The 22,502-nt window shown below is 52.9% G+C and overlaps 1 protein-coding gene across 1 annotated transcript; it reads left to right on the top strand.

Moving 5' to 3' along the window:
• The first annotated feature begins 84 nt into the window (after nucleotides 1-84).
• Nucleotides 85-22,212, top strand: MPP2 (MAGUK p55 scaffold protein 2). Its single transcript, XM_060080906.1, has 12 exons — nucleotides 85-203; nucleotides 1,763-1,881; nucleotides 14,510-14,662; nucleotides 14,777-14,926; nucleotides 15,277-15,504; nucleotides 16,288-16,419; nucleotides 16,514-16,619; nucleotides 16,701-16,769; nucleotides 16,991-17,152; nucleotides 17,772-17,974; nucleotides 18,303-18,431; nucleotides 19,710-22,212. Exons 1-12 carry the CDS (start codon nucleotides 122-124, stop codon nucleotides 19,884-19,886), a joined length of 1,710 nt encoding a protein of 569 aa, XP_059936889.1. The 5' UTR covers nucleotides 85-121; the 3' UTR covers nucleotides 19,887-22,212.
• The last annotated feature ends 290 nt before the right edge of the window (nucleotides 22,213-22,502 follow it).

Raw genomic sequence — 22,502 nt, 5'->3', positions numbered from 1 at the left:
GCTGACCCTGCAGCGGGCGCTCCCTGAGTCCCGCCTCCTCCAGCGCTGCCAGCCTCTGGCTGGGAAGGCGGCGGCGGCGTGGAGGCTACTCAGGGAGCCGTGGGCCGGGTTGGGGGCAGCCATGGCCGGCAGCCCGGGCTGCGGGGCCTCCTTGGAGGGTACATCCCTAGGCTCCTCTGAGGAAGCCGAGCTCCGGAGGGAAGGTAGGGAAAGGCGGGGTGGCGAGGCTGGGGGCTGGTCCCGTGGGCTTCGGGGCATCTGGAGAGGGTCCCTAGGAGTGGGCTCTCTGGGAGCCTAAGGGTCTGGGGGCGCGGCCCTCCGGGAGCGCTGGCCTGGCTGAGGGCACCAACTACCCTGGCTCAGTCCTCCCGATGGCTGGCAGGCTGGGGAATCTGTGTGTGAGGATGACTGGAGAGGGAGGGTCCCAGGATATCCTGGCAGAGCGGGAAGGGTCCCTGCCCTGGCCTCTTTCTGAGCCCACTGAGGGCCTTGCAGGTGTCTGACCAATGCCAAGCCCAGGCCTAAGCAGAAGGGGTCTGGAGGGCAGGCGTGGGTGTCTTTTCTGGAGAAGGAGGGAAGGATGAGGGGGAAGAGGTTGGGAGGCCAAGAGTCCCTGGACAGCAGCTGCCAGCTCCAGTCTCAAAGCCTCCTGCTCCCCACCCCCATTCCGTCCTGGAGGAGGGGGGCACTGCCGAGAGCAGTGAGGGTTGCCAGGGACTGTACCCACCCCCCCCTCCTCCCCGGTTTGGGTGCTGTTATGCAGATGTAGGTGTGGGTAGCAGGGTGGCAGAGTAATGATACCCCCTGCCCATCTCTGCCCCCAGCTGGGCACACTCTGCTTCTCCCTTCCTTCCCCCAGAACCTGCCACAGCCAGGAGCTCCCACCTCTGCTGGTGAGGGAAGCCAGCCCCCACCTCAGACCTCAGCAGTGGCCCAGCTTCAGGTGTTCTCATGCCCTTGCTTATGTCCCATCCCAGGCTGAGGGTTTGCTGATCCCTGGGACGACTTGGTCTGCCCTCTGCCCTTGGGTGTCCACAACCATCCCAAGCCCCAGGGTGCCTGTTTCCCCAGCTCCTACCAGTGTTCTGGGCCTCAGCCTTGGCTTCCTATGATCTGTATTAACTTCTGGGTCATTGTCTTTCAAAGCTGAAGGGCCTGTAGATACCAACCAGTTTAATCCACCCATTTTACAGGAAGGAAAGACTGAGGCCTGTGAGGGACAGTGACTAGTGCAAAATCACTCTGAATTAGTGGCGCAGCTGGTACTGGATACTGGGTAGGCCCTGACCTCCTGCATGTCTGCCTGCTTGACTTGCACTCAGGGACGTGCTCCAAGCACCGTTTCTCTCATCCCTGAGCCCGCCAGGTGCAGGTGGCTGAGTCCTGTGGCTTCAGCCCAGCCAGAGGTTGAATGATGTGGTTCTCTGGTTTAGGGCAGAACCCGGAACCTGACACCTGCTTTCTTTTTTCCCCTCCCCCCACCTCAGAGTCCACTTCCTGGTGCCTAGAGCCTTCCACTTGCCCAGGCTAACATTACCTAGGGCCTAGAGAACAGGCCAAGGAAACTGCCCCTCCCCTCTTAGGGCCCCTGCCCCAGGCATTCAAGGAGTACCAGGAGTGCCAGGCAGGGAAGTATGTGCTGCCGGGGAGGGGCTGTCTTCTGTGGGATGTGGGGTCAGAAGGGCAGGGTTTCTGTGGTGTGTTTGGGTCCCCTGTGCTCAGCTGGCACTTGTGTGTCTCACTGCCTGCTCCTTCCCTCCAGCCATGCAGCAAGTCCTGGACAACCTGGGATCCCTCCCCAATGCCACAGGGGCAGCCGAACTGGACCTGATCTTCCTTCGAGGCATTATGGAAAGTCCTATAGTGAGATCCCTGGCCAAGGTAGAGTGCTCCAGGGAGGCTGGCACAAGCTCACTGTGCCTGGGGAGGCATAGTGTGTGGGGGGATGTTAGCCACAGGGGTGCTGGGAATGGGGCATGTGGCACCGGAGACCCCCAGAGTGGGGTAGGCATGGACATCCATGCCCAGGTGATGAATCTGAGGCACTGCAGGTCGGGAGGCTGCCCCCATGCCTGACTGGTGAGTGTGTAGATGTCCCCACATGGATGGGTGTTTGGTGACTGCCAACTTGTAGAGGGTATGATTGGTTGGGGGTGAGCATGCCTGTGCTTTGGAATCTCCAGAGTTCATCCTGCTTAGCTTTCTGTCTTTGGGCATTTTGTGCGGACATCTATCTAAGGTCACCTGCCACATATCAGGTGGGGGAGAGACTCACTAAAACAGAAAGTTATAAAGCACTTTGGTAACAGCAGTGATAGAGGCAGATGCGCTAGGCATTTGGGGAGTGTAAAGGACAGATGCCTGACCCAGCCCAGGGTGGGTAGGGAAGACTTCCTGGAGGAAGGGCCATTTGTGCTGAGTCTTGAAGTATGAGGAGGAGGGGCAGGGCATTCCATGCTATGGAATGTTGCTTGAGCAGAAACAGAGGTGAGAAAGAGCCAGCAGTGTACAGGAGCTGCACGTGTCAGCGTGAAGATGGAGCTTTAGGTGTGAGACAGGGAATGTGAGATGTGGAGATGTTGGCAGCTGTTGGCAGCTGGTGAAGGGCCCTGGGGGCTACGCCTGGGGCTTGGGCATCGTCCTGTGATGTCCTGTGAGCAACTTGGAGCCTTTTGTGGGTTTTAAGCATGGGTGTGATGACGGCACACAGGAGCATCGCTCTGGCAGCCACAGGGAGGATGGTTGGAGGGTCATGGCTGGAGTTGCAGAGACCAGCGTCGGGGGTGGCCCTGAACTAGACCTGTGGTAACAGGGCTTGAGGGAGGGGAGGATGAAAGAAATATTTAGGAAGTAAATGGGCAGTACTTGATATTTGGGTGTGGAAGGTGAGGGGTGCGGGTAGCCACGCACCTGGGATTCTGCAGGGAAAGTGTGAGGCTGGTGCTGCCTTCACGTGAGATAAGAAGCAAGGATAGACCGGGGAGGGGGCGATCCTTCGCTGCGGAGCATGAGGAGGACTCCCGAGGCTGGGAGTCGCAGGGAATCATGCTGATGGCTCAGATTTCTCAGGGGAGGCGGACAGTCTTCTGCTGGCCATCAGGGATCAGGGGTTGAATGGAGCGGGGCAGAGGGGGGGATTTGGGAGTGAAGGTTCAACTAATTAATAACTGAAGGGGAGAGAGGGAACCCACCAAAGCCAGGGAGCAGGATCGACAGGGCTCCAGACTGTCAATCCCAGGGTGGGGGTGACTCAGGCCAGAGACACAGAGGGTGGCTTTGGTCCAGGGCTTGTGCTGGATGGGGGCTGTGGGAGGCTGAGATGCAGGGAGAGGCGAGAATGGTCCAGAGCATCACCACTGGGGCTGAGGTTGGAGGGGAGGGGAGAGTGGCCAGGAGCAGACAGAGGGGCAGGGAGAAAACGGAGGTGACGGCCTGGGGGCTCTCCGGATTTGGGGATAGAGTATATAGCTGGAAGAAACGAAGGCCGAGGTCAGAGAGAGGGTTGGGAAGTGAAAGATTTCCAAGGAGGACAGCTCTGGGGGTGGCATGACAATCTAGGATGTGGCTGCAGTGGACGGGAAGGTCATCGATGTTAAAGAAGTCGAGGAACTGGGACTTCCCTGGTGGTCCAGTGGCTAAGACTCTGTGCTCCCAATGCAGGGGGCCTGGGTTCGATCCCTGGTCAGGGAACTAGATCCTGCATGCCGCAACTAAGAGCCTGCAGGCCGCAACTAAAGATCCAGCATGCCGCAACTAAGACCCGGAGCAGCCAAATAAATAAATAAATATTTTTTAAAAAGAAGAGACATCGGGCTTCCCTGGTGGCGCAGTGGTTGGGAGTCCGCCTGCCGATGCAGGGGATACGGGTTCGTGCCCCGGTCTGGGAAGATGCCACATGCCGCGGAGAGGCTGGGCCCGTGAGCCATGGCCGCTGGGCCTGTGCGTCCGGAGCCTGTGCTCCGCAATGGGAGAGGCCACAACAGTGAGAGGCCCGCGTACAGCAAAAAAAAAAAAAAAAAAGAAGAGACATCTAGGAATGGAGGGCTCGTGGGAGTGTCTACACAGGTGTTGGGTGGGGGAGGAGACTGGAGGCAGTCCCAGGGTCTCCAGTGAATGGTGGTGAGCGGAACCAGGAAGTTGGCAATGACAGTGATGGCGGGGAGGGGGAGGGCGGCACAATCAGTGATGGGTCTTCCACAGGGTGAGGGTGGGGACTCTGTCACAGGACAGCTGACGTCGGCCCTGACATGGGGCGTGGAAAGGGACCAGGCCCCCTTGCTACATGGGATGCTGTGTCCCGGGGACACAGCCTGGTATGTTATCATCTGTGGAACGGCTGAAGACCAAGGGCAGTCGTTAATGATGGAGGACGAGAGGGTGAGAGGGTCGCTAGTGGGAGGTTCTGGGGAAGAGAAAACTGAGCAGATTGTAGGGGACTGGAGAAAGGCAAATTGCTTCTCATTCTGTGGTCAAGGATTGGATTCATGTGTTAAAAATCAAAACAAGGAATTATGCATGTTTCATACCGAGAGATTACGAGCTCCTTGAAGACAGGGATGTCTGCTTGATTTGCTACTGTATCCCCAGAGCCTGGAACAGTGCCTGGCACATAGTAGGTGCTCACTGAATATTTATTGAATGAGTGAATACAAGAGAGTGTGTAGAAAAAGCACATAACAGACCTTGAGGACCAACCTCCAGGATGTGAATGCCGGCCATGTTTGCTTTAGTTCTTGCTCTTTCTTTTTAAGAAATAAAAGCGTGATCCAGTGAATGCCTCTCCCCTTTTCCTCATTTCCACTGCTTCCCCTGCCCACAGGTGACCCCTGGCTTGAGTCGATGATGCCGTTCCCCTGAATGTGTGCCTGTCTTGCCTACACATGTATTTAGATGTAAACAATGTGCCCCCGTTACATGTGGTTTTAAGCTTTGCGTAATGGAATGATAGCGTAAGCAGCTATGGTTTTTGAGATTTCTAGTTCATATAGTAATATAGTTATTGACATGCGTAGACATATAGATTCATTTGAACTGTTGTGTGGTATTCCAATAGGTGAATAGAGCCCAGTGTATTCATTTACTGGTTCCTGTACCGAGAGACAGGCACACTGTTGCCGACTTGCCTCTGTAAAGCACAGAGTTGCCGTGAACATCCTCATATCCATCTGCTTCTGCATGTGGGTGAGAGTTTCTCTAGGGTGGACACTTGGCAGTGGAGTTGCTGAGTATGCACATTTGAACCTCAACATCTGTAACCTTCCAAAGCTGACTTCACAGTTGGATTTATTAAACCACATCTTCTCTGAGTCACTCTAGCTATTGCTTCTATAGCGGGACAGCCAGTGAAGTAAGGAGGGGCTCTCGGGATGCAGAACCTCTGGGTTAGAAGGTCCTGTAGCCAACACCCTCCAAGGTGTGACCCCCCCCACCCCCATTAGCATTCCTCTGTGATGGCCTCGTGGAACCCATTTGACAGCTCTCCAAAGATGGGATTGCTGGCTGGATGGCTCTGTCTTTCACTTAGTCATTGTCATCCGTCCTCTATTCAACAAATATCTATGGCACGCTCACCAAGTCCCAGGCACAGAGCTAGGCTGTGGCAATGAACTGTCAGAAAGTTTATTCTTCTCCTGAGGGAGCCCGAGTCTGTCATTTTCTCACTGAGCCCTGCAATGTCCCAGTCCTGGGACCCCTGCCTGATTGAGAAATTACCAATGTGCTGTGTCAGACCGTAAGTAAACTCCCTTCTCCAGAAGTGTTCTTGGGGTAAGCCGGCCAGCATTTCCTCCCAAGAAATTCCTGGAATGGTTCCAGTTGTGCATTAACACGACAGAAGGTAGTGTGGACATGTCTTCAATGCTGAGACCCCCGTAAGAGGCTCAGGGGCTAAGGGAACCCAGTGACTTCTCTCCATCTAGCTGTGAAACATACAGGAAGTGAATCTCCATAAAGGCCCATCTGAGCTCAGTAAAAGTCTTCCCGATCCCTTTATGCGTGACCCTTTACAATGCAACTTTGCCAGTCCTCTCATCAAAAGGGAGAGTTTCTACTCTTCAGTCTGGCTTGACTGCGTGACTTGCTTTGGACAACAGGACCTACTTCTTACTCTTTCTCACCTATTTTAATGCTTATATATACACAGATCAATTTCAAACCTATTAGACAAAGTACTTTGATCAAAGGTCCAGCTGCAAAAGCTTGGTGGCCCAGGAACCCACAGGAGCGGAGTCCAGTTGGAACCCCATGTGGTAGCTATTCGCCTCCTTCCCTTACCCTGATGACTCTCCTCTCCAGGGACGTGGCAGATGATGTGGGAGGGGCTACACTGGGTAGATCTGGGACCAGGGAGGAGCAGGTCCCTGAGAGGACAAACCCAGAGAGTTACAGGTTCTGAAGGAGGTCAAATTTGGCAGGCAGATCACAAATCCAGAGGGTTGGCTACAGACAGCAGGTGGCAGCCCTGGCAGGTGGGTGACATCTGGGAGCTCTGACATGGACCCAGTAACAGGTGTTCCAACACTGGACAAGGCCATGGCGAGAAATCAAAGGCAGATGCCATTCAGAAATTTAGGTAAACTGTTACCACTGGGGACATCTGCCCGCTGGGAGGCCTGTGAACTAATCCACATGAGATGAAGAAGAAAAAGCACAGGGTTTGGAGTCAGAAGGTTCATTGGCTAGCTGTATGACTTTGGTAGGTCTGAGAACCTCTCAGAGCTTCAGTCATTTCTTCTGAGAAACGGGGATAACGATGCTTACCTCTCAGAGTTGTGGTCGGGATAGGGGGAGGTCATGGATGTGGAAGCATTTTTAAAGCATAAAGAGCTGTTATAATGCAGTCTTGGCCATTGGACTAGAGTTCATAAGGAAGACTCCAGTCCTGTGGCAAGGGGCAGGTGAGAGAGCTGGCAAAGCAAGGCAGGGCCTTACAAGAATGAGGGGCCAGGAGGGTCACTAAGATGGAAACTCTGACCAGGGGACATGTCAAACAGAGGCCACAGTGGTGGGGAGCCCAGCGCATCAGTTAGCTTTTGCTGTGTAACAAACCACCCCACAGCACAGTGGCTTAAAACAACTTTGATTTATGTCTCATGATTTTGTGGATTGGTTGGGTGGTTTTTCTGGTCTGAGCTTGCTCAGTTGGGATGGGGTAGTCTAGGATAGCCTCAGTCACACGTCTGGTGTCTCAGCTGGGAAGACTGCAATGTTTAGGATGGTGTGGTCTCTCATCCTCTAGGAGGGTGGCCCAGGTTGCTTCACATGGTGGTCTCAGCAGCAGTGGAAGACCAGCCCCCAATCCCAGGCACTTTCCAAGCCTCTTGTTTTGCATCACATTTGCTATTGTCCCATTGTCCAAAGCAGATCACACGGCCAAATCCAGGTTGAAGAGCCCCTTTACTTTCTGGCTCACCACACTCTGGACTACTTTCAGATTTTGAACTACTTAAGTATGAGCCTGGGCTTCAAATGAGAATTCTGTCTCCTGATCAGAGAGGTTGGAGTGGGAAGGCAGAGGGAAGAAGATTTTCAAAGAAAGGCTGTGTGGCGTTTCTGCATCTGCAGTTTACATCCGGCTCTGCATCGGGAGCTGGCAGATCTGGGTTTAAGGGCCGGCTCTACCATTAGCCAAGTGTGAACCTGGCCCAAGTTTCTGGTCTATAAGGAGCTTGAGCCCCTGCTGTGCTGAGGGTGATTTTTTCAGAGCCGAATTAAGCAAATGGTTACCACAGAAATTCAAAACCACTCTCCTGGCTATGGGGCCTTGTGCCTCTAATACTGTAGTGTGTGTTGTACAGGAGCACACTTTCTAAAAACAGGCGCCCAGATAGTGACATCACAGCTGTGGGGACGTTCAGAAGCTTTGACAGGAGTCCCTGCTGTACACCCATGAGCTGTGAAAAGGAATTCATTTTACCCATTAGAGCCTCGGATACTTTATTGGGAAAACGGCCTTGATACTATTAATCTCACAGGGTCATTGTGACATTTAAGTGGAATGTCTGTCAAATGTGTTATTTTACCATCAAACATGTATATACCCCCTGGCCCAGCAATTCTGCTCCTGGGAGAAACTCATATGTGCCCCAGCAGACATAGACTGGAATGCTCATAGTAGTACTGTTTGGAATGGCAAAAACCTGAAATGACCCAGATGCCTTTCAGGGAGAGAGGAGATGAATCAGATATGGCATAGTCACATGATGGACTGTAATACAGCCATTAAGATGAATGAACTAGGACTTCCCTGGCGGTCCAGTGGTTAAGACTGCACGCTTCCACTGCAGGGGGCGCAGGCTCAATCCCTGGTCAGGATACTAAGATCCCTCATGCTGTGTGGCACAGTAAAAAAAAAAAAAAAAATGTGATATGGGAAAAAAGAATGAATCTTAGCAAAATAACATTAAATGAAAATTAATATTAAGTGATATGTGTTCACCTAATATGAAAAATAAGAGTAAATCTTTTCAAAAAAATAGTAAGTGAAACAATTTTTCACTTAGTACTAAGTGGAAAAAAAAAATCAGGCCTCCAGGAATCATATATAGCACAATTCCCTTTTTTTAAAGGTTAAAATAACTAAAAACAATATTTATTTTAGGAATATACTGAATACATATAGATACAATAAAACTATGTAACATGAGAAGCCAGGGCATGATGAACACAGGGAATCAAGATGGTGGTTTCTGAGTGGGAGAGGTGGGTGGATGGGTGCGTGGGGCATGTGATTAGATGTAGGATATTGTCAAGATCCTCCTTTATGGTTTAAGTGGTGGGTACTTAGATCCTTGTCGTATTATTACAAAAGTACCTAATTTAATACCAACCAACTAAAAGGAAGCCATGCACAAACCAATGATGAGACTACATCATGAGCCAAGGATATGATTAATCCAGTTCTGAGCTCCCGAAGTCCCAGAAAAGTATGTTGCAAATTGTGACACATGTTGGGTGTTCTCAGTATTGGTCAATCAGCTGTTTGGGTTAGCCTGCTGGTAGTGTTTCTTTTGTATTTGAATGATTCAATGTTTAAAGTTTCCTCTGGCCCATGATGGTTGAGCTTGGAGAGCTGTGATGTTCCATCTGTGGGTAAGACATCCGGGGTGGGGGCCACAGGCGGAGGAAGGGATCAGCCTAGGGGGAGGGGTCATTAAGTCAAAGGTGGGAGGTAAAAGGCATGGGAGACACACTGGCTTCCTGCTTGGTTAGGTGAGGGCTTCTGGGGAAACTTGTCCTCCTCATCCATGAGCAGAAGATGCTAAAGCTAAAATGGGCAGCCTCTATGCTTCTCACATAACCTGGGCCAGAGTTAGCTCCCATTAACCCGAAGGAGCCTGGCCAGGGTCACCATGGTGAGATGGTTGCAAGCCTGAGTGCCTTTGTTTATTCTTGAAACGTTTCCTGGGGCCTTGGGCTCTCAGCATTGTCTAGACACTGGTAACGGAGTCAGGGATGCTCTGTGGGCTGTGCTGAGCTTAATGAGTGAAGATCGCATAGGGTTTGGTGGAACCTTCTGGGGCATGTCTCTGCCCTCTGGCTTCTGAGGATCATCAAGGTATAACGGGGCTCCGAGTACTACTCCTTTGCCCCTTCAATTGTCTGTTTCCCCAGCAGGGAACCCTCTGCCTAGCCAGACTGTAGGAGTCAGGCTGAAATGCTGCTCCCCTAGCAGAGGATGATTTAGCGACAGTGGGGCCAATATGCTTCCCTGTGTGGGATGCTGTTTCCCTGGCCCGTTTGGGGAAAAGAAGACAGGAAAGGAGCGAGCCTTTATTGAGCACCTGCTGTGTGCCAGGCACTGTGTCCATCTCACCAAATCCTCAGAGTATCCTTATGAGATGTTATTAAAATCTCCTCATCTCATGGGCCTGAACAACTTTCTATTACGGAAATTTTCAGAAATGTTTCTTGAACCCCCATCATCCATTATCCTACTTCAACATTTAACAACTCATGAACAATCTTGTTTTATGCATACCTCCACCTCCTCCTCCTCTCTCTCCTGAATTATTTTGAAGGAAACCTCAGACATAATTTTATCTGTATTTCAATTTGTATAGATAAAAGATAAAGATTCTTAAAAAAATTTCACACTATCATTATCACACATAGAAAATTAAGGAATAATTTTCTTATGGATTTTTATTAAATGGTATTGGGATACCTGGATAGTCATTTGGAAAGATATCAGAGTAGATCCATACCTCATACTGTACATGAAAATAAACTTCCAAGAAGATCAGAGATTGAGGAAACAAACCATACACATTCTAGGAGGAAACATAGATCTGTGTGTAAGGAATGCCTTTTTAAAAAACTATGCCTCAAAATTCAGATGCATAAAATGTTAATAAATTTAACTACATTAAATATATATTTTTTGCATTGACAAAAAAACATAAGCTGAGTCAAACGACAAATGACAAACTGGTGGTAAATATTTGCAAGAGGTATTACAGATAAAGGGCTTATTTTCCTAATATAGAGAATGTTTAAAAAAGTGAGAAAAAGAAAGAAACAAGATCTGATGGAAAAATTGGCAGAAGACATGAACAGACAGTTCACAGAAAAAGATATACAGATGGCCTTTAAACATATGAAGAGCTGCTCAGTTTCACTCATAATAAGCAAAATGCAAATCAAACCCCACTGAGAGATGGTTTCTCATCCATGTGATTGGCAGACATTCAAAGGTTTGATCACACACTCTGGTGGCAAGGCTTCAGGAAAGTTTCTCATCTGATGCTGGTGGGATGGCAAAGTGGCACAAGCCCCACGGAGGGGAGTTTGTCAATATCTAACAAAACCACATGTGTATTTACTGCTTGACCCAGCAAGACTTGTAGGAATTTACATGAAAGATCTTCTCCACAGATATAGATCAGCTATGCCAAGGCTATTCACTGCAGTTTTATTTGCGATAGTAAGATATTAGAAACAACCTAAATACCCATGGAGATTGGTTGAATAAATTATGGTACTCCAGTCACACAATCAGGGAAATGTAGTGATTGAAAAATAACAACAATAAAGGAAGATCTCCACAGAGTGGCATAGAGTGATTTCCAGGGCATATTGTTAAATAAAAAACCAAGCAACAAACCAAACCAATTAAACAAACAAAAGCCCCAAGGTATCAAAGAATGTATATAGTGTTCTACCTTTTACGTAAGAAAGGGAAATATTTATTTATTTTTGTGGAAAAAAACCCAGATAGAATAAACCAGAAACTAATGAAGATGATTATCTTTAGAGTGTAGATGTAAATGGGGTAGAAGGGATGAGGATGGAAATGAGACTTTTTTGAGTTTACTTTTTATATAGATTTAAAATTTGAGGGACTTCCCTTGTGGTGCAGTGGTTAAGAATCCACCTGCCAGTACAGGGGACACGGGTTTGAGCCCTGGTCCGGGAAGATCCCACATGCCGCGGAGCCACTAAGCCCGTGCGCCACAACTACTGAGCCTGCGCTCTAGAGCCTGCGAGCCACAACTAGTGAGCCTGTGCACCTAGAGCCCGTGCCCCACAACAAGAGAAGCCACCGCAATGGGAAGCCCACGCACCGCAATGGAGAGTAGACCCTGCTCTCCACAACTAGAGAAAGCCCGCGCACAGCAACGAAGACGCAGCGCAGCCAGAAATAAATAGAATTAAATTCTTAAAAAAATTTTGAACCATGCGAATGTTGTACATATTAAAAAAGATTAAATTAAAAAGAATGAAAAAAGCACACCCTGAAATTAAGTGCAGATAAGTGAATTTGTCCATCTATCAAATTGTTAGCATAATCCTACAGAAAAAGGAATTAATTTAAGTAACATTTTTCTTGCAGTATTCTGACTGTATGCCCTAAGTGGGATATATACTAAGGCTGTACTATTTAATATAGTAGCCACTAGCCACACGTGGGTATTTATTTAAATATTTAAGTTAAAATTAAAATAAACTAAAATGCTGATATATGATTAAAAATTGTGTTCCTTAGTTGTCCTAGTCACATTTCTCAATAGCCACATGTGGCTAGAAGCTACCACAGTAGACAGCCCAGATATAGAACATTTCCATTAATGCTGTAAGTTCTTTTAGACTATTCTGAGGAAAAAAAGAATGCAGATAAATCTTGATTTTTACTTAGTAGTTTTTTTTTTTTTTTAAGGTACGCGGGCCTCTCACTGTTGCGGCCTCTCCCATTGCAGAGCACAGGCTCCGGACGCGCAGGCTCAGCGGCCATGGCTCACGGGCCCTGCCGCTCCACGGCACGTGGGATCCTCCCGGACCGGGGCACGAACCCGCGTCCCCTGCATCAGCAGGTGGACTCTCAACCACTGCGCCACCAGGGAAGCCCCACTTAGTAGTTTTGTGATAGGTAGTAGCAGTAGTTTAGCAAATCTGAAACTTGTTTGAATATTGAAGGACAGAACAAATAATTAAAATATATTAATGTTCTTGGGGCAAAGTTCTCACCAAAGGAGAAGGGAGATACAAGTATGGGATGGGAGAAGATAAGGAAAGTATTGTAGAGTTTGGTTTTAATTAGAACTGTCAGAATCAACTAACGTCTACTGAAGTAATGACACCCCAGAATCAATGAGCACCGAGTGCCCAGATCTTGGTTTCTAAATACCATTTCCCACCAAAAGGAATCAGGGTTCCTTGGGGGAGTTGCCGATTCCAGAACCAGGGTAGGGAAAGTACAAGGTGAGCTCATGGTGGAAGGAAGAGGTGCTCAAGGACAGATGGGAACATGTCAGAAGGCATGCTTGGGGCTCCCCTGGACACATGTGGGATAAATTGAGACAATGAAGGTAGTGATGGTGACGGATTAGAACACAGTGAGTAACAAACTCCATAGTCCATAGATATGGGGAGAGAGAGAAAGAGAGAGAGAGAGAGGGAGGGAGGGAGGAGGAGTGGGAGGGAAAAGGGAAGAGCTGTTATAATAGAATGCCCACTAAGACATGTAGAAGGAATAATGGGATTAGATAATGACTATTTTGCAACCCCTCTATATAATAATAATTGATTCAGGCAAAGGCCATAAATGGATACTAAATCCATTAGTGAATGATTGTTGGGGAACAGAATAGTCACACAGTCTAAAGGTGTGGGAAAACCACAAGATCACTTACATAGAACCCTTGCCCCAATGATTAGCCTGAGTCTAAAGGTGAGGAAGCAATCAGATAAATCCAGTTCTGGGGCACTCTACAAACTACTGGCCTGGACTCTTTAAAAATGCCTTGAAAGGGCTTCCCTGGTGGCACAGTGGTTGAGAGTCTGATTGCCAATGCAGGGGACACGGGTTCGTGCCCCGGTCCACGAAGATCCCACATGCCACGGAGCGGCTGGACCTGTGAGCCGTGGCCGCTGAGCCTGCGCGTCCGGAGTCTGTGCTCCGCAACAGGAGAGGCTACAACAGTGAGAGGCCTGCGTACCGCAAAAAAAAAAAAAAAAAAAAAAAAAAAATTGCCCTGAAAGACTAAGAGTTATTGGAGTCTGTTCTAGATCAAAGGAGAATAAAAAAATGTGACAACCAAATTTAACATGTGATCTTGGTTAGATTGTAGATCAGAAAAACAAAGCTGTAAAGAATATTTTTGAGACAATAGTGAACATGGACATGGACTATGAGATAATATTATATCAGTGTGTCAGTGCTGAATTTCTTGCATGTGATAATGGCACTGTAGTTTATATAGCAGATCTCCTGTTTGTTCTTAGGAGATTCATGCCGAAGTACTTTGAGGCGAAGTACTTTTTGTCTGCAACTATCTTTCAGATGATTCAGAGGGAAAAAAAGTCTCCATCTATATCCCTGAAATGGGACTCCTTTCTTCCCACTTAACATAACATAACTCTCCCCACTGGGCTCGTCACTGGCAAAGGCTTCCTTTTCCCTTTTCAGAGCACCTTGTCATGGAGCCCATGCTCAGTCAGTAGAGCACCGAGGAGGTGCAGGGCCTTCTCCTGGTACCATGTACTGATACTTGTCCCCTTCTTCACTGGGAGCACAGGGCTCAAGGCTTGGAGACCCAAGTTAGAGTCCCTGTGACCTTGGGCAAGCTACTCCACTTCCCTGGCTTCCTTAATCTTGCTACAGGGTGTCCAAGACCCCACCCAACCATGATGTTGGGTAGAAGAAGCTGTCCTTGAACTCAGATGCTTATAGGGTTCTGGATGCTGGGGACAGTGTGATGATTTTAATGGTCCTCTGTGGCAAGAGATGGAAATTAGATTTTATCCTTGGGATTCTCTCTTCCCTAAACTGAGTCCCAATCACTGTTCTGGGGGAGAAAGAAGAAAGCAAGGCACCTGTGTGCACGTGTGAGTGTGCTTGTGTCTGAGCGAGTGAGGCTTTGAGACTGATACCAGGAGCAGTGCTGTGGATGGGGTCTAAAGTCAGCATTTGGGGGTGGGAAGATGCCTGGGAGCTGGTGGGGGGGCACTGTGTGGTACCCCAGGGCTCTTGGGGAAGCGTCAATTTCACCTGTTCCGCCCCCACCCCCAGGCCCATGAGCGACTGGAGGAGACGAAGCTGGAGGCCGTGCGGGACAACAACCTGGAGCTGGTGCAGGAGATCCTGCGGGACCTGGCGCAGCTGGCCGAGCAGAGCAGCACGGCGGCTGAGCTGGTCCGCATCCTCCAGGAGCCCCACTTCCAGGTTTGGTCCTCTCCCGGGCTGCTCGGGGGGGCGCCGGCAGGAAGTTAGAACTGGGATGGGAAGGGACCTCGGGGCACTGCCCCATGGTCCCTCCTCTTCCCCCCACCTCCCCAGTCCCTCCTGGAGACGCACGACTCTGTGGCCTCAAAGACCTATGAGACACCGCCCCCCAGCCCTGGCCTGGACCCCACGTTCATCAACCAGCCCGTGCCTCCTGATGCGGTGCGCATGGTGGGCATCCGCAAGACGGCTGGAGAGCATCTGGTGAGCACGCTGGGCAGCGCCAGCGGTGGAATCTCGGGAGGGGGGATTGAGAGTAACCAGTGGGGACCAAGTCTGGTCAGGAGAGGGCTGAAGATGAAGACGGGATCAGCTCTGCCCAGTGTCGGGCGCCAGCACACCCGGGAGACCGCAGACATTGTGACTCTCTCCATTCTGCCCACTTTCAGTCCACTGGTGCCCCTGTAAGTAAAGAATTTGGGCAGAAGGTGGCAGAGAAGTTCGCTGTGAGGGTGGAGGTGGAAGGGTAGAATGGAGGGGCTCTTAAGAGACCCATTGGAAGATTCTGACTTGGAGCAGTTGGCGCCTCATCATACCCGCCCTCCGTCCCCCAGGGTGTGACATTCCGCGTGGAGGGTGGCGAGCTGGTGATCGCACGCATTCTGCACGGGGGCATGGTGGCTCAGCAAGGCCTACTACACGTGGGCGACATCATCAAGGAGGTGAACGGGCAGCCGGTGGGCAGCGACCCCCGCGCGCTGCAGGAGCTCCTGCGCAACGCCAGCGGCAGCGTTATCCTCAAGATCCTGCCCAGCTACCAGGAGCCCCATCTGCCCCGCCAGGTGGGCCCCTCCACCAAGCCCCTCACCCAGCACAAGGCCCAAGGGGTGGCTGAGCTTCCCGGCGGCCAGGGTCACAGGCCTCCTGGTGGGAGCCCCTCCTCACCAACCAGTGTACTCAAAGCAAGATGCATCTGGCGAATGTGGTCACGCGTTTGCCCTAGTCTTGGGCACTCATGCGCATGTGTAAGGGATGTGCGCGCATCTAAAGCCCGGAGTACCTGAGTGTACAAATGAATTCCTGCATCGTGTGCAGCCCTCCGTGTGCCTACGTGTAGGCACGGGTGCCCAGAACTGGGTTATCATATGTTCTATACAGCTGCCTTCAGGTTGGTGGATTGTGGAGGTCTCGCCGCTCTGCTCACCTCTCCTGTTGGCTGTCTAGCCTTTTGCCAGAGCCCTCTCCTCCGAGGGAGGGTGTAGGGGGACGGAGGGATCTTGCATTAGGTGCCAGGGTCGTGTTCCTTACCAGGTGATCCCACCTTCTTGGTGGGTAGGGCCAGGGCCCCAGGCCTGAGCAGATCGCCTATCCTTCTGAGTCCTTTTGTTCTGGATGCAAAGGGAGGCTGGTACCAGGGAGGTGGACCAGGCAGGCCTGTGGCATCATGCCTTTAGATGGGCAGTGCCAGGGTCTCTTTCATCTTTGTGAGGGGAGGGGGCAGGAGGTGAACTGTGTGACACTCCCACCCCCCACCCTCGGGGTAGGGGTGGCCACAGGAATGGGCATCGCCCCCTCCAGCCTTCCCCTGCTTCTTCCCTTGACCCTTTGCCAAATCCCTGGCCCAGGTGTTTGTGAAATGCCACTTTGACTATGACCCAGCCAGAGACAGCCTTATCCCCTGCAAGGAAGCTGGCCTGCGCTTCAATGCTGGGGACCTGCTTCAGATTGTAAACCAGGACGACGCCAACTGGTGGCAGGTGAGCCCTGGGCACCCGTGCTGTCTCTCCAGGTATGGTGTCGGGGGGCGGTGAGGGCTTACTCAGGCACATCTTTGTCCCACGGTCGTTTCAGGCGTGCCACGTAGAAGGGGGCAGCGCTGGGCTCATCCCCAGTCAGCTACTGGAGGAGAAGCGGAAAGCCTTTGTCAAGCGGGACCTGGAGCTGACACCCACCTCAGGTACAGTCCTGCCCCCAGACCTCTAATCTGGGACCTGATGTGGCCCTGCCTGGCCTCACTTGCTCATCTCCTTATGGCCAGGGACCCTGTGCGGCAGCATTTCAGGAAAGAAAAAGAAGCGAATGATGTATTTGACCACCAAGAATGCAGGTGGGCGTTGGGGGCCCCCGTCCCCCGTCCTCCTCCAGTGCTCCCTCCCTCCCCCACCGATGACTTGTGCATCTGCTGGTGCTGATGCTGCTCGTCCTGTCCCTAAGCCCTGCCCTGTTTTTCCCTCCTGCCCTTGGCCCCAGCCCCCTTATCCTTGGCCTCCCTGAGAGCCCAGCCCCACCCCCTTCACCTGATGAGCAGTGACATCTCCCTGTGTCCAGAGTTTGACCGCCACGAGTTGCTCATTTATGAGGAGGTGGCCCGCATGCCCCCCTTCCGCCGGAAAACCCTGGTGCTGATCGGGGCTCAGGGTGTGGGCCGGCGCAGCCTGAAGAACAAACTCATCATGTGGGATCCGGATCGCTACGGCACCACAGTGCCCTGTGAGTGGGGGCTGGGTCCTGCCGGTGGGAAGCAGGGAGCAGGGGCTGCCCTGGTGGCCAAGGCTGGGTCCACTGAATGGGCATCTGCGTAGGCCCCAGGTTAAGTGATACCTTTGGGTGTGAGGTGTGTGGTGCGCGCCCTCTGTGGGTAGACGTGGGAACTGCAGGCTGGGGAGGGCGAGGAACCATTGGCCATGTGGGTGGTGCTAGCCTTACCTTTCCTTCTCCCATGTTTCACTTGCTAAAAGCCCAGCTGGGAACCCATGTGAAACAGGGCTGTGAGCTGTGTGTGGCCTTGTGGAAAAGAGGGCTTCTGGTGACAGAACCAGAGACAGGAACCTGAGTGCTGACCCCAGGTCTGCTTGGCCTTGCTGTGTGGCTTTGGGCTGCATATTGCCCTCTCTGGGCTTCAGCCCTCCATCTGTGAGCACTGGGTTACAATAGTGATTTCTGAAGGTCCCCTCAATCTGGGCGTCTCGAGTCTGTGAGTGCCAATGGTGAGGGCGAGGGCAAGGTGTGCGGGAAGGCAGCAGGGCTGCTTGGTGCAGGTAGAGCACGAGCACGTGTGTCTGAGGTGGTGTGGCCTGCCTGTGCCCATTCGGCCCCTCCTTCCCCCTAGACACATCCCGGAGGCCCAAGGACTCAGAACGGGAAGGCCAGGGTTACAGCTTTGTGTCCCGTGCGGAGATGGAGGCTGACATCCGTGCTGGGCGATACCTGGAACATGGTGAATACGAGGGCAACCTGTATGGCACACGTATCGACTCCATCCGGGGTGTGGTCGCTGCCGGCCGGGTGTGTGTGCTGGATGTCAACCCCCAGGTACTGCCTGGCCCGCTCCTTCCCAGCCTGCTCAATACCTCTCTGGGTACTCTGCTTGCCACCCAGTATTACCCCATATATTTCCAAGTACCCCCCTATAACCCCTCAACTACTGCTAGGGACCCAGCCCACCTAAAACCTCTTTCTCAGCCTCCTGGACTCCCAGTCACCCCATCCCTAGCCACCTGCCAGCTATTTTGCCATTCATCCCCAGGACTCATGTCCCAGAGTCCCAGGTCCCCATTCTCATCTATTCCCAGGTACCTGTTCTCACCCCCATCATCCCAGATGTACATGGGGATATACTCCTGACCCTCCTCTTCTGCAGGCAGTGAAGGTCCTGAGAACAGCTGAGTTTGTCCCTTATGTGGTGTTCATCGAGGCCCCTGACTTTGAGACCCTGCGAGCCATGAACCGGACGGCGCTGGAGAGTGGGGTGTCCACCAAGCAGCTCACGGTGAGGGCCTCTAAGGTGTGGTGGGAGGGGCCTCGTGGCTGATTGGGGTGGTGTGGGGGGCCAGCCAGAGCCGAGGAAGAGAAAAAGGTGGTGTCGGGAAGGGGAGAGGCGCCCACCTGAGGTACCACTGAGGTAAGACTTGCAAATCCCACTTTATAGGTGTGGGAATGGAGGTCTGAGCGAGGAAGTGAAGTGTAGAGTCAGGGACACAGCTGGCCCGGGGCACGGGAGCTTCTGCCAGGCCCCCTGCTCGGTCCACTCTGTGGGAACAGGGCTGCAGGGGAGCCCAGAGGGCCGGTGGGAGATCTGTGGGCAGAGGTGGGCTGTTTACAGCTGGAGGTAAGGCTGAAGGGAGGGAGGAGGCCGGAGGCTGGAAGGCTGCCTGGAGGGACCAGTTAGCATCAGGGAGGAGGCAGTGCAGGGAGGAGAGGCTTCAAGGCAGGTGTTGCAGGACTGCAGGGCACCCCTCTCCCCCCAGGGACCCCTTGGAACAGCCTTCCCCAGCAGGTGTAGGGTTTGCAGAGCTCTGAACTCAGGGGGCCCTCTGCTGGCCACTTGTGGTACTGCAGCTCTCAGGCCCCGGTCGGCTGCTCAGACCCAGGAGAAAGGTCCGGTCTGGGCTCCCCACTGCTGCAGCCTGCTCTGGCCACAAACAGGGCCTACTGGAGCCCCTGGGACACAGCTGGGTCAGTCCTAGAGCCCCTGCCTCGGCTTATGTAAGTCAGTATTCAAGTTCCCTTCCCACCCTTGCCGGTCCAGCTTGGGCTGCGTCTGGAGAGGGGGTTGCCTCGGGCCCTTGTGGGTGGCCCTAGGACCAGGCGTGGCAATTGCCTTTCAGGCTGTCTAGGTAAGGGGGCCTAGTCAGACTGAAGGGAGCGCTGGCTTTGGAGTCAGGCAGACCCCGTTCAGCCATTGGCTGGCTGTGTGGCCTCTTTGTACGTCAGTTTCCTCTGTTGTAAATGAGAATAATTAGTCCTGCTTGCAGAGCTGTAGTGAAGATTACGCTGGTTGCCAAGTGTTTAGTGCAGTGCTTGGCACTTCCTAAAGGTTATTTCCTTCCTCCCTTCCCCCCACCCATCTGTCTGTCCACGGTTACCTGAGAGCTGCCTTGGGGCATGCAGGGAGGGGCTGCTGCTTCCCCAGCCAGGGGGTCTGTGCCTGCCATGGTTGGTACTTTGTGCTTTGGGGAGGGGGCTGGATGGGGCAGGCTGTGGGTCCCCCTGATACTGGGGGTGCCAGGGGGATACTGATGGGCGGGAGGTCCCCGTGTGCTGGCAGGAGGCGGACCTGAGACGGACAGTGGAGGAGAGCAGCCGCATCCAGAGGGGCTACGGGCATTACTTCGACCTCAGTCTGGTCAACAGCAACCTGGAGAGGACCTTCCGTGAACTCCAGGCCGCCTTGGAGAAGCTGCGCACGGAGCCCCAGTGGGTGCCCGTCAGCTGGGTGTACTGAACCTGTTCTCCTGGACCTCTGCCCTCTGGGTTGTGACCCAGAACCCTGAATCCGTCCCCTTCCCAACCATGAGCCCCAGCCATGATCCTCAGCTCCCGTTCCCGGCACTCTGGCTCTCCCTGGGTCACGGCCCTAAGTCTGGCTTCAGCACAGGAGGCGTGCACTGCCAGGGAGGTGGGTGTTCGTGGGGCACCTCTGTGCCCAGGTGCTACCCGCTCCCGACGTTCATTGGCCACCAGATGTCCCTCGCTGAGGGCCAAGCCGTGCCCCGGACTGTCGGAGTCGCCTCCATAATGCTCAGTCCAGAGAAGAGAAAAGCTGCTTTGGGACCACGTGGTCAGTAGGTACACTGTCCCCACCCCTCTCGCCAGTCAGTTTTTCTCCTCTGGACTGGCCACCCTGACCCCACTCCTGGGCTGCTCCTACTTCTCGCCACTGCAGCCTAGGGGCAGGCCTTAGGCTGGTTCCCTGTGGCCAGGAGGGTACGTGGCCCCCTGGCAGTTAGGCAAGCCCAGGCGGCCTGGTGCCAGCCTGATGCCATCCCGAAGGCTGGAGGAGCCGAAGCACCAGCCAGTTGCCGCAGCCAGGGAGCAGCGCAGTTCTCTGCCTCCTCGGAACGGGGCTGGCTCCCGGTCCTTCCTTCATGCACAGCTTTTCACTGCCGAAGTCTCTCCACAGACTTCTCCAATGTGCTCCTGACAGGCCAGCTCAGCTCCCCGCGGGGCAAGGGCGGCAGGGGGCTGCGGGCTCAACCCAGGCAGGGATGGGCTGGAGGCCGAGCCCTGTGACGAGGAGCCTGACCGGAGAGCTCCCAGCCCTCTGTGGCCCATGGTGGGGACGCGTCTGGGCTCCCTGTCCGTGGTCATTGTCCATTTTGGTCTCTGTGGCCGGGTCCAGGTGCCCACTCACATGAAGGTGGCCTGGGGGCTGAGGAAAGGGGAGGGCTGGGCCACGGGGCATGGCCTTGGAGGATGTTTGCGCCCCAGCAGACTCCCCGCACAGCTCCTGGGGGCGCCATCCACACTGTAGTCTCCACAGCTTACGGTTCCGCAGGCTGCGGTGCCTGGTCTGTGTTTCTGCCACTGGTGTGTGTGTCAGGCTTAGTTTTTGGAGAGGGGAAGCAAAGGGTCGTTGAGCTTTGGAGGTCACTCTTTGGGGCCCCATTTTTGGGCTCCCCATCAGCCCCCCATTTCTTATGAGACCCTTATCCCAGATTCCAGAGGCTCGGCCCTCCCCAGATGTCTTCCTCCACTCTCCTGTTGTCCCCGACCCTAAATGCCACCCTCCAGTCCTTGAGGAGGGCAGCTGTGTAAAATAGGAGAATCCCTTTTTTAAAAAGTATGCTGTCCTTGACTTCCCCAGGCATCTCACCCCTCATCCTTCTCTGTGACCCTTCCTGGGGTGAACCTGTCCTTGTAGGGGACCCCCCCGTGACCCCACCCCCAGCCTTTGTGCTCCCCCGTTCTGTCTAATCAGTCTTTGCTGCAGTGTCAGCCAAGCTGGCCCCTGAACCACTGTGTGCCCATTTCCTAGGGAAGGGGAGGGAGAAGAAACAGACTATTTATTACAAAGTCAGAAATATATTTATTGTATTAGGGATCTCATTTGCATTTGCCTAGGATATGCAAATGAGATGTAAAGGTCAAGTCTACTGCCATCTCATTTGCATATCTCTGCATCCACTATGCAGTCAACTTTATGTTCCTCTTTTCCCTTTGGTCAATGTTCTTTTAATTTATCCTCAATTCAGCTCTCTCCTGCTTCACCCTCACCCTCAACCCAAGGGGACTGGGAGTGGGAGGAAAATGGGGTGTTCTCGCGCTGGCCCAGGGCCATGGGGTTCTTTGTTCATACCCACCTCACCCGGGAGACTTGGGAATAGAGGCAGCTACCCCCTCCCCCTTGGTTAACCTACAAAGTGCTCTGATTAGAAGACCATTCTCTTTGATGGGAGGTGGGGCTGGGCACCTTGCTGAAGAGTTGGTACATGGTCCTTGAGGGTGAAGCTCCAGTTACTGTTCTGGCACCTTCACTTCTGGTGATGTCTGTGGGTTGGGCCCCATCTTTCCCATCTCTATTCCTCTCTGAACAGCATTCTACCTCCCCTGCCTTAGCCGTACTCCGGGGACCCGCACTGGGTTGGAATGGGTGTGTGTGCCCACCGCGTTAGCCCTCGGGCGCCATCCTCCCTCTTCCCACTGTGGACGCTTGTATTGAGGAACCTCAGGATAATAGCACCCTGTCCCCCTGTCCACACTCAGTCCCAGCCCAGCTGTCCTTCCCCCGTCCCCTCTCTCAGCTGTCCAGTTCTTGAGCTTTCTCTCTGATTGGCTTTCTTTTCCTTTGATTAAATGTGAAAGCAAAGCTTCTGGGCTCTGTTTGTCTTTCACTGGGGTCGGGTGGATGGCTTTGGGAAAGGTTGAGAGTGGGGAGCACAGCATAGATGATTCTGGAATGGAAGCTGGGGTGACATGTTCTGTGATGTCTTCTGAAATTTCCCGTCTCGCCACTCCACACTCCCCACCCCCAGAAGATGCTCTTGCTAAATGCTTGTATCGCGGAGTCTGTGAGCATCCACGGGGGCCAGGGGACTAATCCACTCAGCTTCACCGGGAA

The sequence above is a fragment of the Mesoplodon densirostris genome, chromosome 18 (assembly GCF_025265405.1).
Source record: "Mesoplodon densirostris isolate mMesDen1 chromosome 18, mMesDen1 primary haplotype, whole genome shotgun sequence".
NCBI lineage: Eukaryota > Metazoa > Chordata > Mammalia > Artiodactyla > Ziphiidae > Mesoplodon > Mesoplodon densirostris.
The sequence above is the reverse complement of the archived record's forward strand: the minus strand, read 5'-3'. Positions and strand labels throughout refer to the sequence as shown.

Bases quoted from the DNA above. Each gene is read 5' to 3' on its own strand.
- MPP2 (XM_060080906.1), top strand. From the start codon at position 122: ATGGCCGGCAGCCCGGGCTGCGGGGCCTCCTTGGAGGGTACATCCCTA. The intron at 1,882-14,509 runs GTAGAGTGCTCC...CCCCACCCCCAG, and splicing joins TAGTGAGATCCCTGGCCAAG to GCCCATGAGCGACTGGAGGA. The intron at 14,663-14,776 runs GTTTGGTCCTCT...CCACCTCCCCAG, and splicing joins TCCAGGAGCCCCACTTCCAG to TCCCTCCTGGAGACGCACGA.